General features: G+C 57.7%; 2 protein-coding genes across 2 annotated transcripts in view; one reads left to right on the top strand and one right to left on the bottom strand.

Moving 5' to 3' along the window:
- Positions 1 to 9,309, top strand: part of POGZ (pogo transposable element derived with ZNF domain) — a 29,781-nt gene extending 20,472 nt beyond the window's left edge. Inside the window, exons 9-18 of the mRNA XM_084276819.1 lie at positions 1,171 to 1,325; positions 1,549 to 1,649; positions 2,344 to 2,490; positions 3,328 to 3,462; positions 3,714 to 3,886; positions 4,429 to 4,569; positions 4,909 to 4,968; positions 5,304 to 5,416; positions 6,012 to 6,036; positions 6,173 to 9,309. Of these exons, the coding sequence (XP_084132945.1) occupies positions 1,171 to 1,325; positions 1,549 to 1,649; positions 2,344 to 2,490; positions 3,328 to 3,462; positions 3,714 to 3,886; positions 4,429 to 4,569; positions 4,909 to 4,968; positions 5,304 to 5,416; positions 6,012 to 6,036; positions 6,173 to 7,769 (2,647 nt within the window). The 3' untranslated portion in view covers positions 7,770 to 9,309. The remainder of the gene's footprint in view (positions 1 to 1,170; positions 1,326 to 1,548; positions 1,650 to 2,343; positions 2,491 to 3,327; positions 3,463 to 3,713; positions 3,887 to 4,428; positions 4,570 to 4,908; positions 4,969 to 5,303; positions 5,417 to 6,011; positions 6,037 to 6,172) is intronic.
- Positions 9,310 to 10,005: 696 nt separating this feature from the next.
- On the bottom strand, positions 10,006 to 12,527 carry PSMB4 (proteasome 20S subunit beta 4). Its single transcript, XM_084276746.1, has 7 exons — positions 12,391 to 12,527; positions 11,629 to 11,835; positions 11,321 to 11,467; positions 11,116 to 11,197; positions 10,909 to 11,025; positions 10,464 to 10,552; positions 10,006 to 10,147 (listed from the first exon to the last, which is right to left on the bottom strand). Exons 1-7 carry the CDS (start codon positions 12,522 to 12,524, stop codon positions 10,135 to 10,137), a joined length of 789 nt encoding a protein of 262 aa, XP_084132872.1. The 5' UTR covers positions 12,525 to 12,527; the 3' UTR covers positions 10,006 to 10,134.

Genomic DNA, 12,527 nt, shown 5'->3' with positions numbered 1-12,527 from the left:
AGGCTGGACAGCCACCCAAGCTGCTCTGTCACTCCCCTTTTCAGCTGGACAGGGGAAAAAATACATATGGAGAGGTTTAGGAGTGGAGATAAGGACAGGGAGAGATCATCCCTCAATCAGCGTCACAGGCAGAACAGACTGGACACAGTGGGCCCCTCTCCCCATGGGCTGCAGGGCCTGCCAGGAGCTTGCTCTAATAGGGGTCACAGCATCTTCCATGTGTGTCCCTTGCTCCAGCCTGGGGACTCTCCTTGGGCTGCAGGTGGGGTGTCTGCTCCCTGTCCTCTTCCCTGGGCTGCAGGGGATACCCACTCCCCCATGGGCTTCTCCACGGGCTGCGGGGGCATCTCTCTCTTCCTTCCACCCCTTCCTGCCCTCGGTGTCTGTGGTTTCTCACATCATCTCACCCCTTCTCTGGGGCACAGAGCAGCTGGCAGCACTTCCTTTTCACTAGTTACCCCAGGGCTCTGTGGACTGTCCTGGTGAGCTCAGCCTTGGTCAGCAGCAGGTCCAGCCCTGAGCCGTCAGCTTTGGCTTGGTCAGAGCTGGGGGAAACTTCTCACTGCTCCTTGCAGAAGCTGCCCCTGTGTTACCCCCTCTGCAGAAGGAAAAACGAGCTGTGAGTGTCAGTCTCTCAGGCCCTGCAGCTTCCCTGTATCGTGGCTTAAGAGCAGAACTGGAGCAGGGAATAGATCTGCCCATGGTCACAGAGCTCAGGCAGGGCAGAAGCTGTAAGGAGGTGGCGTGGTGAGGAGAACTGTGCTGTGTTCTTCAGCAGAGACCTCTCATTGGGTCACAGCAGGAAATAACTCTTGAAGAACAGCTCCCCTAGTCTTTAATTTGTGCCTTTTCCACAGGGAGAGGAGGTGTTTTCACAGCAGCTGGTTCAGACTGATCCACTGTGTTGGCCTGTTGGGATAGGGTGAAGGGCTTTGTCCTCGGTGGTGGGATACCTGGTGGGGTCAGAGGTGCTCAGGGCGAGTAGTACGGCCTCTGTTCCTCACCCTCTGCTTCCCCTGGCCCCAGGGAGTGGGAGGTTGCTGGGCAGGAGAGACTTATGGGAAGAGTGGGAAGGAATCACCATAACGTGGTGATAAACCCTTGGGTGCAGAGTTAAAGGTGTGAAATGCTCAGATTCCTCCTCACACACCTTCCCTTCACCTCTGCCAGGTTCATGAATCACATGAAGCACCACGTTGAGCTGGATCAGCAGAACGGGGAGGTGGATGTCCACACCATCTGCCAGCACTGCTACAGGCAGTTCTCCACTCCCTTCCAGCTCCAGTGTCACCTGGAGAACGTCCACAGTCCCTACGAGTCGACAAGTGAGTGGATTTTGCCCTTGTTGCAGGTTTAAGGGGGTTCCTGTCCTGTGCTCACTGCAGATGTGTGGAGAGCTGGGGGTGTGTCCTGCCTGGGGTTTGTGAGCCAGGAGAAGGAGCCATCTCCATTGTGTTTTAATTAAGTTCTGCTGCTGGGAACGAGCTGCTTTGGGATGTTGTAGGGTGAGTTCTGTCCCCCAGCTGTCCCCTGCTTTTCCTTTGGCAGCAAAGTGCAAGATCTGCGAGTGGGCGTTCGAGAGCGAGCCGATGTTCCTGCAGCACATGAAGGACACTCACAAGCCTGGGGAGATGCCCTATGTCTGCCAGGTATCACCAGTGCCTATGGGGCTGGGCTTTGGAAGTGGGAAACGTGGTGTTTTTAAGGGGGCCAAGCAGGTTGGGCCCTGAAAATGGAGCTGTGGAGCCTGATGCCTCTTTCCAGGTCCAGACTTCTCAAAGTCCAGTGGCTGTTGGGGCAGCTTTGCACTGGTTCCCAGCACCCCAACACTGCATCAGCTTGATGGGTGTTTGTTTGACCCAGTGATGTTCAGAGCCTTGTGCCATAAAGAGAAGTTGTCACTCTGGAGTGGAAGAGCTTGTTGTTTGTGTGACACCTTCTCTTGACACTGTTGCCATGAGATGTGCTCATGTGGATTCTGAGCGTGTCCTCTCCACACACAGACCCTAACACTGCCCCTCCAACAAGAGAAAACAGAGAAGAAACTTGTGAAATAAGTTGAAACAGACACCATTCCTTTTGTTTTCTTGGGTCTGGAGCCTCAATTGTCCCTACTTCCTTTTCATATGAGTAGATCAAGCCTGTTTCTCCAAACTGCTGGAGCACACGCTGCTTGACTTAGAACCTTTTAGCTGGAATGAGCTGGCAGGTTCTCTAGGACCTGATTCCCAAACTCCAGGAATAGGTATCTCTGGGGATCCAGGCGATCTCCATGCTGCAGTGGTGGATGTGAGAGGGATTCCTGTGTCACCTCCCTGCTCCCTCTTCCCTCCTGTGCTGCAGGTCTGTCAGTACCGGTCGTCACTCTACTCCGAGGTGGACAGTCACTTCCGAATGATCCACGAGGACACGCGGCACCTGCTCTGCCCCTACTGCCTCAAGGTCTTCAAGAATGGCAATGCCTTCCAGCAGCACTTCATGAGGCATCAGGTATGGCAGGGGGGCCAGGGACCCTCCTGCTCCCAGGGCTCCCTCTCCCCCAGAACAGGAGCATGACAGCAGAAGGGAACAGGCACACCGTGGCTGGCAGTGGGGCTCTAGCAGTTGCCATGTCTCTCCATAACAAACACACTGTGCACACTGTCACTGCAGAGCTTGCATAGCAGTTGTGCCCAGGTGAAGGGGCTTTGCTCCTTCAGGAGCAGCACAGCTTCTTGTTCCTTAGCAGGAAAAAGGCCTGTTTTGCTGGGCTGTGTGTGCTTCACGTGGTGATTACCCACCAGCAGTGGGCTCTGTGTTCATCTGGGGATTAAATTTGGTTGTCTCCAGGTAATAAGTTGCTAACGCTGTGGTCACAGCATCCTTCCATAGCTCAGTGCTCTCTTTCCACATACATTGGCTCTGCCAGCAGCATCCTGTACGTGGGCAGAGCTGAAGCACTTTGGGAATAGAGAGATGGAGCCCAATCTGCCCCGAAATCCTGTGCTGGCTCTGTAAGCAGCAGAGGCAGCTCCCCAAGGAGCGTTGCCCCACACGCTGTTCTGCTCCTGTGCCTGTGGTTATCCGGGCTGGAGGAGTCTGTTCCGTGGCACTGCTGGGTCTGGGCACCCACAGAGCCTGTTAGTGTCACTAAAACAAACCCACAGCCTAAAACCAGAGTGCCTGAGACACAGGGCTTGGAGGGGAGAGACTCACCTGCCCCAAAAACGGGGCTGCTTTTGGTTTCAGAGAGGGGAGAGGTGTCAGGCTCTGGTTTCTTTCTCCTTTTCCAACCTTTCTGTGCTGTGACTTTGTTTCCCTAAACTGAGTGTGTTTCCTTTGCTTTAGAAGAAGAGTGTTTACCACTGCAACAAGTGCAGGCTCCAGTTCCTTTTTGCCAAGGACAAGATCGAACACAAGCTGCAGCACCACAAAACCTTCCGAAAGCCCAAACAGCTGGAAGGATTGAAACCTGGAACCAAGGTAAGGAACCCAACGGCTGGGCCCAGCCCCTTCTCCTCAGGAAGCACCCACAGGGGCTGAGAGTGGGGCTGAAAGGGGCCCACAGAGGCTCAGCCTTCCCAGCTGGGGTGCTGGGGCACAGCTATTGGGGACAGGCACTTCTGGGGCTCTGCTGGGAAGAATTGTGTCCCCTCCAAATGGAGGGGGCTCAGCTTGGAGGGATGACCCCTGCCCTGGCGTTGAGGAGCTCTGGGTGTCTCTCTCCTCTGCAGGTCACAATCAGGGCGTCTCGGGGCCAGCCGCGGACGGTGCCGATCTCTTCCAGCGACATGTCGCAGGGCACTGGGCAGGAAACCACCCCACTGTCATCTGCTACCGACCCCCAGCCCATCTTCCTGTACCCACCTGTCCAGAGGAGCGTCCAGAAGAGAGCAGTCAAAAAAATGTCAGGATACTTTGCTGAATTTCAAATTAAAAAGATGATTTACTGTGTGTAAGGGAAACGTAGGAGCTTTGCAGCGCCGGGTAACAGGATCCTCAGCACTGGGCAGCTCTGTCCTACCAGTTGCCAAGGAATCTTTATGCTGGGGAAATTGAGCTTCCCAGGGAAGTGTTATGAAGTCAGGTTACCAAAGGCCTCAGGGTGAAACTGCAGAGTACAGGATTAGTGGGTGCCTTTAGAGAACGAGGAAATTTCATCGGCATGGGGGCTTTCTCCTGGTCCCATGTCCTGCTGCCTCAGCTCCAGTTACTTTCATCTTCTTTCACTTATTTATTATCCACTCTCAAATGGCACGATCCTGATGGCAGGAAACAGGAGACACACAGCTGGGCACGGGGTGTCTGAGGAACTTGGGGTGCAGGATGAGAGTAGCTCAACCACAGACTTGTGAAAGTTGGCATGTCGCTCCCCTTTTTGCCCTGCTGATGGTTGTAGCTCCAGAGATGCTGTTCAGGCACTAACAGAAACACCCCTCTTCTCCCCAGGAGTGTCTTGGGGCGACAGACCTGTCTGGAGTGCAGCTTCGAGATCCCCGACTTCCCAAACCACTTCCCCACCTACGTGCACTGCTCGCTGTGTCGCTACAGCACCTGCTGCTCCAGAGCCTATGCCAACCACATGATCAAGTACGTGTGAGGCTTCAACTGCCATGGCTTCAACTGCCTGCCTCAGTGTCCCCACCTGTCCCTGGCTGCTGGGAAATGCCAGCTTGTGAGGCTCTGGACACGGGTGAGGGGTTTAAATGGGGAGAACCCAGCACAGGAGCGACTCCACGCTGTTAAATCTGTGGCTGCTGAGCAAAGCTGGTGTTTGCCAGTGCTCCCTTGTAAAACCCTCACCTAGGATTTAATCATTTAAAGAAGGAAGGAGGGAAAAACAAGCCAGTGCTGTGTTTGGCCTGGTTTTGTAGCTCTTGAAGTGCCTGCAGGAATTCTGGTGTTCTAATAAACTCTCTTGTCTTGCAGCAACCACGTTCCTCGGAAGAGTCCCAAGTACTTGGCTCTGTTTAAGAACTACACTGCCTGGTAATGAGACCTCCTCACCTTGCCTTAGTCACCTGGGGACTGGCTGTGCGTTCCCCTTCTGCTCCCCCCAGTTCTGCTCTTCCTTTTCCTCATCTGCCTCAGAAGCAGCTCTGCTTATGTTGGGGTTTTAATGCCACAGAGGAAAATGGGTTGAACGAGGCACCGCGGTGCCCGAGAGCCCGTTCCCTTCCAGGGGGTTCATGCTTTGGGGTGGGGGTGCAGCCTGTCTGCTGGTGAGGGGGTGCACGTGTTCTCACATCTGATACTCAGCTCCCTTCTCTCTCTCTCTCTGTCTTTCCCCTCCTTTTCCCCCCTTCCTCCTCCTCCCCTTCCAGCGGTGTAAAGCTGTCCTGTTCCTCTTGCCTCTTCGCGACGTCGGAGGGCGATGCCATGGCCAAGCATCTGGTCTTCAACCCGTCCCACGAGTTCAGTAACATTATTTTCCGAGGTGAGAGTTGGAAAAGGAGCAGGAAAGTTGGGGGGTGGAATTAATTCAAGAAACAAGGGATGGGTTCCTAGGCTTCAGGTTCAAAGCTGAGCGGCCAGAAGGCCTTGGGGACCTTCGGGGGCTGCCTGAATGAGCGTCCTTTGTTATGGAGATGGAGGGTTAAGCCTGGAGCCCGGCTGTGCTGTTCTCTGGAGGTCCTGACAGGGACAGACAATGCCAGGCCTGGGGCCGCTCTGCGGCTCAGGACCCATTGTGCCTCCAGCAGCTGCCTTGCTGGGCTTTCAATAGAGCCCAAAACCTCCCTGAATTCCCCCAAAGGCACTGAGCTTTCCTTGCCGGTGGACGTGGGGGTTTGGCCCTTCTCCTCCCAGGATTGTGCTGCCCCATGGAGCAGCCTTGGCTTCTCCAGTGGTTGGGAGGTGCTGGGGGAGGTCGGGGCTCCCACAGAGGGACATTGGCCGTTCCTACAGCGTTTGGGGTGCTCAGGAGTAACGGGCAAGGGGGAGGCTGATCCTCCTCTGGAAGAGCCACTTTGTTTGCACTGACTTTGTGTGTGTTTGGAAGCTACAAACGATGTTCTGTGTTCTCTCCACAGGGCCGACTTGGTTATCCCATTCCAGGTAAACTGCTTGTAAACTGCTCCACCACTGCTGGGTTTGCTGTGCGGGGTTGGGGTCGGGTTTTTCCTTCCTTCATGCTTCCTCAGCAGCTTCCCTGCTTGGGTTTTAAGAGGGTCCTGTGTTCTCTCCCTTCAAGGCACATCCAGCCCCAGGACAAAAGCCTGAAGAACCCCTGTGCTGCCTATTCCCCCAGTAAAGCTGCTACTCTGAAAGCCAAGTCTGTGGTTCCTACGAAAGACAACCTGGAGCCAGAGCTGGCACCGGCCGCCTACGCCAGACCCCTGCTCTGCCAGGAGGAGGAGGAGGAGTGTTTAAACATTGATGCTCGAGAGGACGAGCAGCCGGCGAAGGAGCCGGAACCTGCGAGCAGGAAGGAGCAGCTGTCGGTGAAGAAGCTGCGGGTGGTCCTGTTCGCCCTGTGCTGCAACACCGAGCAGGCGGCCGAGCACTTCAGGAACCCTCCCAGGCGCATCAAGCGCTGGCTCCGGAGGTTCCAGGCTTTCCAAGAGGAGAACTTGGCGTCTCTGTCAGAGGGCAAATACCTCAGCTTGGAGGCTGAAGAGAAACTGGCCGAGTGGGTCCTCACGCAGCGGGAGCAGCAGCTGCCTGTGAACGAGGAGACCCTCTTCCAGAAAGCCACCAAGATCGGCCGGTCCCTCGAAGGCGGCTTCAAGATCTCCTACGAGTGGGCGGTGAGGTTCATGCTGCGGCACAACCTCAGCACGCACACTCGCAGGGCGGTAGCTCACCCCCTCCCCAAGGACGTAGAGGACAACGCCAGCTGCTTCATCGAGTTCGTGCAGCGCCAGATCCACACTCAAGACCTGCCCCTCTCCATGATCGCAGCCATCGATGAGATCTCTCTCTTCCTGGACGTGGAGGTGCTGAGCAGCGACGACAGGAAGGAGAACGCTTTGCAGACGGTGGGGACCGGGGAGCCCTGGTGTGACGTCGTCCTCACCATCCTGGCTGATGGAACCGTCCTCCCAGCGCTGGTCTTCTACAGGGGTCACGTGCAGCAGCCCGCCAACGTGCCGGAATCCATCATGCTGGAGGCGAAGGAGAACGGATACAGCGACGACGAAGTGATGGAGCTGTGGGCGTCCCGCGTGTGGCAGAAGCACACGGAGTGCCAGAACAGCAAGGGCATGCTGGTGCTGGACTGCCACCGAACGCACCTCTCCGAAGAAGTCCTGTCCCTGCTGAGTGCCTCCAGCACCCTGCCCGCCGTGGTCCCCGCCGGCTGCAGCTCCAAAATCCAACCCCTGGATGTTTGTATAAAAAGGACTGTGAAAAACTTCTTGCATAAAAAGTGGAAAGAACAAGCCAAGGAGATGGCGGACTCCACCTGCGACTCGGACATTCTCCTCCAGCTGGTGCTGTGCTGGTTGGCGGAGGTCCTGGAGGTGATCAGTGACTCTCCCGAGCTGGTGCAGCAATCCTTCCTGGTAGCCAGCGTGTTGCCCGGCCCGGATGGCACAGCCAACTCACCCACACGCAACGCCGACATGCAGGAGGAGCTGATCGCCTCCCTGGAGGAGCAGCTGAAGCTGAACGACGAGCAGCAGCCCGAGGCGGCGGCAGCAGCGGCGGCGGCGGCCGAGGCGCAGGATCGGCCCCCGGCCGAGGAGCCCGCGGACCCGGAGCTGCTCCACCAGCTCTTCGAAGGGGAGAGCGAGACTGAGTCGTTTTATGGCTTCGAAGATGCTGACTTGGATCTGATGGAAATCTGAGCACTGATCTGCGCACCGGGATCCAGAAAGAAAGGGGTATTTTTGGAATAAATGTTGGATTGAGACCATTACACTTCCCTGTGGATTTGTGGGTTTAGGAAATTCGTAGGCGCTCACTCAGATAAATAGCCATTTATGCTGTTCATTTATAAGTTTTTTGTGCTCTTTTTTTTTTTTTCTTTTTTTTTTCTTTTTTTTTAAAAAAGGAAAAAAAAAATCACTGTGGTTGGTATTTTCTGAAAATATATTGTGGGTGAATATTTTTGCGTTCTCTTTACCTCACTGTACCATAGTTTTCTGTTTTTATTGTGCAGAAATGTTTTGAATTATACATTGTCAATGTGACCATTTCTAAAGAAAGGAAGAAAAAAAGAAAAACAAACACCCCCCCCCCGATGTAGCTATGAACCAGTATATGAATCTCTTCTGTTGTCTTAACACAGAGTATTTTTTTTTTATTATTATTATTATTTTTTATTTTAACACTTGCCCCCCCCCCTCCCCCCCCCAGAGCTTTAGGTTTCTGTGGAGAACTTTAGCTATGAGTTACTGCTTTAACGTGTGAACCTTCTGTAATGGGCCACTGAGCTGGGGGCGGGGGGTTGGTTTGGGGTTGGTTTTGATGGGGTTTGGTTTGGTTTTTAATAAAAGAGGAGGAGTTTGTTTTGCTTGTGAGATGGGGGGCAGGTGTAGATACAACCAGACATGTTCTGCCTGTTCTCCCCCGCTGTAGTTGGGGTGTTGGGGGCTGACCTGGCAGGGCGTGGGGGTTCCTCTCCTCTGCTGGCTCCTCTCTGCCTCCAGAGAGGTTCTGACTGAGGATGAGGAGGAGGAAGGCAGCCACCTGCCCCTGTCTGGCCCTGCCTGGGCTGTAGGTGGGATCTGAGAACCCCCCTGGCCCCGTTGCTAAACCCGATTCACCCGGTGGCCCCCAGACACACACTACGTTCCTTAGAGCTCCGAGTCCCAGCGACAAACTGTGAGGTGCACAAAAAAAGAAGCCGTTGGGGTTTATTTTTCACTGCCAGCTTCAACTTTTTCTACAGATTTGCATGTTGGAGGGGTTTTTTTAATCGTCTGTAGCACGGGGTTAAGCGGGAAGCGTCCGGCACACGGAGCCCGAAGCACCTGCACCTGCTCTGCTTCCGTCCCCGTTGGCCGCAGGACGCAGGAGGCAGCATGTGCAGGCCTGTAAATGGTTCATCTTTAAACTGTACATAAGTGGAACATTTAATAAAACCAGGGAAATGGATTTATAAACACGTGTTTTTCTTACCAACAGCTGTCTGTGGTAACGCTGGGGAGCAGGAGGGGTGGGCAGCTCAGCACACCCAGCCCCCCCTGTGTGTGACATCAAGCGTGTCCCCCCCCCAGCCCCGGGGTCCCACCTATGGGCATCTCCATGGCTGGAGCCCCAGGGCTGAGCTCCCCAGCTTTGCTGCCCCTGCAGTGAGCTCTGGGCAACATCCTCCCCCTCCCCAGGAAGGTTTTTGGTTGGTTTGTTTGTTTTTTTTTTTAATAAAAGCCTGGAAAAAGGTTAATAAAATTCTCTCTGGAATGTTTCAGTGTTTCTTGTGGGGAGGAGTAACCTGTGTCTGGATTTATTCCCTGTGTGAGGTGAAGAGTGGTGCCATGGGGGATATGCCATTCCAGTTCCCCCTGCAGCAGCGGATCCTGTGGAGCTTCAGCTTTGAGGCTGGAGCTGCTGTAGCCCTGAACAGCCGTGGGATGGGGGAGTTTAAACAGGGAGATAATTTTTTATCTTCATTAACAGTCATCCCTGTTAGAGGAAACAACACTGCACCACAGCGTTGGCAGCTGGGGCAGGCACTGGGCAGTGAGAGCTGCCAGAGCAGCTCACCAGAGAGGAGACAGGACTGTTGGAGCGTGGCAGATGCTGCATCACCTCTCTGGGTGGCGGTTCTGCCCCAGGATGCACCATGGTGCAGCTCCCACTGCCCCAATTTTCCACCCCCAGGAGCCTTTTACCACTGGGCCACGGCTCCTTTTCCCCTACAACAGGCACCTCTGGCCACACACCCCCCTGGAGTGCTGATCCCAGGGTGCTGCCCCAGGAGGTTCCCTCCTCAGAGGGCAAACCTCAGGTCTTGGCCCTGTCCATCTGTCCGACTGCCAGGACAGATGCAGGAGGGGAAGAGGCCCCAGGGCTGCCAGTGGCTGGCGCTGCCTGGAAGCGGCTCTGGAGCGTCCCCACCCCAGGGACAGACACACAGACTCGGCTTTAAGAGGTTTTATTTTCTTACCAAAAGGGGTTGGGGCTGTGAAATAACAGGGATACGGTGCCTACAGAGGGGTCAAAGGGGAGCCAGGGGGCTGGGGCTGCTCCTGGGGCCGCTCCTGGAGATCACTCGAAGCCGCTGCAGGAAGAGATGGTGATACAGTTGGACCGACACCCACCACCCACTCTAAGCTGGGGGGGTTTCCCATCAAGGGGACTGCCAGGGGTCACCATCAGCCCCCAGGAAAAGCTTTGGGGAGAGGGGCCCAGCAGCCCCAGAGCCCAGAGCTGCTCCCACAGCGAAGCAGCCAGCGCTTCCCCCGCTTCCCAGAGCCCTCAGCTGCGGTGGGGACGTTTCCCCACAAGAGCCATACAGGGTCCAGCTCTGTCCCTTCAGGCTTCACCCAGCTGCCAGCACCACACAGACCAGGAGCCCAGAGAGCCCCAGGCCTCACCTGATGAGATGTGCGATGTCCCAGTTGGCTTCCAGCGTCAGCGGCCCCTCCACCTCCACCCCCTTCTCCGTCACGATGGCGATTTCGTACTGCGGAGGGAAAACAGCATCAGGTGTCAGCACAGCCCAGCCTCTGTGTTAAGGGTGAAAAGCCCCTGGGAGCAGCCAGAGCTGACAGCTGCTGTGGAAAGCAGCTTCTTTCTGCAGTAACAGGCTGCAGCTGCTGGATGTTGTATGGTGCAGGGGGGGGAAAGTATCCCTGGATCTAAGGAAACGCTGGAAACGAGCACTGCTCAGCCTCAAACCGCTCTCCTGAGGCTGCAGGACACCAGAGGACACAGAGTTCAGCCTTGCTCAAGGGCCCTGAACGCACCCCAGCGCTGCTCAGTGTTACCACCCCACCTCCTCAGGTCCAAGACCAACCCCAGACCCCGCTGGGCTCTCACCCTGTTGAAGGACCGAGCGTCTCTGTAGTACAGGATCTTCATGCAGCGCTCGATCAAGTCGCGGGCCTCCTCCTTCGTCAGGTTGGGTTTCTTCTCCAACACCTCCCTCATCAGCGGCTGGGAAACACAAAGGAAAACAATAGAAACCCAACAGCTCCACAGCTCAGTCACCCAGCACCACGGTCCCAGAGCCAGAACCTGCTCTACCTGAGCCAGGTACGCGCCGTAACCCGTAGCCAGCGTAGGGGCTTCATAGGCCACGCCGAGCATGTCCACGTAGCCCAGGAAGCTGAAGGGAGAGATGTGTGTGAGTGTCAGGGTGGAAACAGGCTGGGGGGGTGGTTCTGGGGGACTCTTGGGAGCGGGAAGGATGTGTAGTGACCATCCTGTGCCCCACGTCGCTCTCCCTCACCTCTCGCCGTTGTAGCAGCCGCCGATGACGACGGTGTTCCAGAGGGGGTTTATCTTGGACCTCCGGTTGTACATGACCCGCGTGAGCCAGGAGTGGATGGCCTTTGGGCTGTAGCTGTGCCCGTCTCCCAGCAGCTCCTCATCGATCCTGAGGGGAGGCAGAAACCTCTGTCCAGCCCCAGCGAAGTTGGGAACAGCCCCGAGGGGTGCGAAGCCGCCCGCAGCCCCTCGGGGGGCTCAGCAGAGGCGCTGGGATGGGGGAGCAGGGGGAGGATGGAGTGGGGGGGGGGGGGGCCTGGCATGACTTACACCATCTGGTCGATGACCTGCCGCAGGTACTGGAAGTCGGCGTAGTCCCCCGAGGCGCCCAGCACGGTGCTGCCGTTCACCTTCAGGAGGCGGGAGATGCCGCGGAACCGCGCCAGGGACCCGTAGGAGCCCATCGTGTCAGCCGCCACGATCACCCCCCCGGAGAACTTCAGGCCCAGCACGGAGGTACCGGTCACCATCGGGCTCCTGCGGGGGGGGAGGGTCGGGTTGGGTCAGCCCGGCCTGGCCCCAGCCCCCCGCCCGCCCGTCCCCAGGGCCCGCCCTGGCCCCAGCCCGGCCCCAGCCCCCGACCTGGCCCCAGCCCCCAGCCCACCCGTTCCCAGGGCCCGCCCTAGCCCCAGCCCCCCGCCCGGCCCAGCCTGGCCCGGCCCCAGCCCCCAGCCCACCCGTCCCCAGGGCCCGCCCTGGCCCCAGCCCCCGACCTGGCCCCAGCCCCCAGCCCACCCATTCCCAGGGCCCAACCTGGCCCCAGTCCCCCGCCCGGCCCCAGCCCGCCTGGCCCCAGCCCCCCGCCCGCCCGTCCCCAGGGCCCGGCCCGGCCCCAGCCCCTGGCCCACGCGTCCCCAGACCCTGGCCTAGCCCCAGCCCCCCGCCCGGCCCCAGCCCCCCGCCCGGCCACGGCCCCAGCTCCCAGCCCAGCCCCCCGCCCGCCCGGCCCCAGCCCCCGGCCCACCCGTCCCCAGGGCCCGGCCCAGCCTGGCCCCAGTCCCCCGGCCCAGCCCCGGCCCGCCCCGCACTCACAGCGTCCGGGAGAGGGGCAGCAGCCCGGCCGCGGGGCCGGGAGTGGGGCTGAGCCCGCTGGGAACGTAAACCTGACCCGGGGCCGGACCCCCGGCCCAGAACGGCGGCGGCGCCCGCGCTGCCCCGGCCTCCATCTT

The sequence above is a fragment of the Gallinula chloropus genome (genome assembly GCF_964237585.1).
Source record: "Gallinula chloropus genome assembly, chromosome: 29".
Classification (NCBI taxonomy): domain Eukaryota; kingdom Metazoa; phylum Chordata; class Aves; order Gruiformes; family Rallidae; genus Gallinula; species Gallinula chloropus.
The sequence above is the reverse complement of the archived record's forward strand: the minus strand, read 5'-3'. Positions and strand labels throughout refer to the sequence as shown.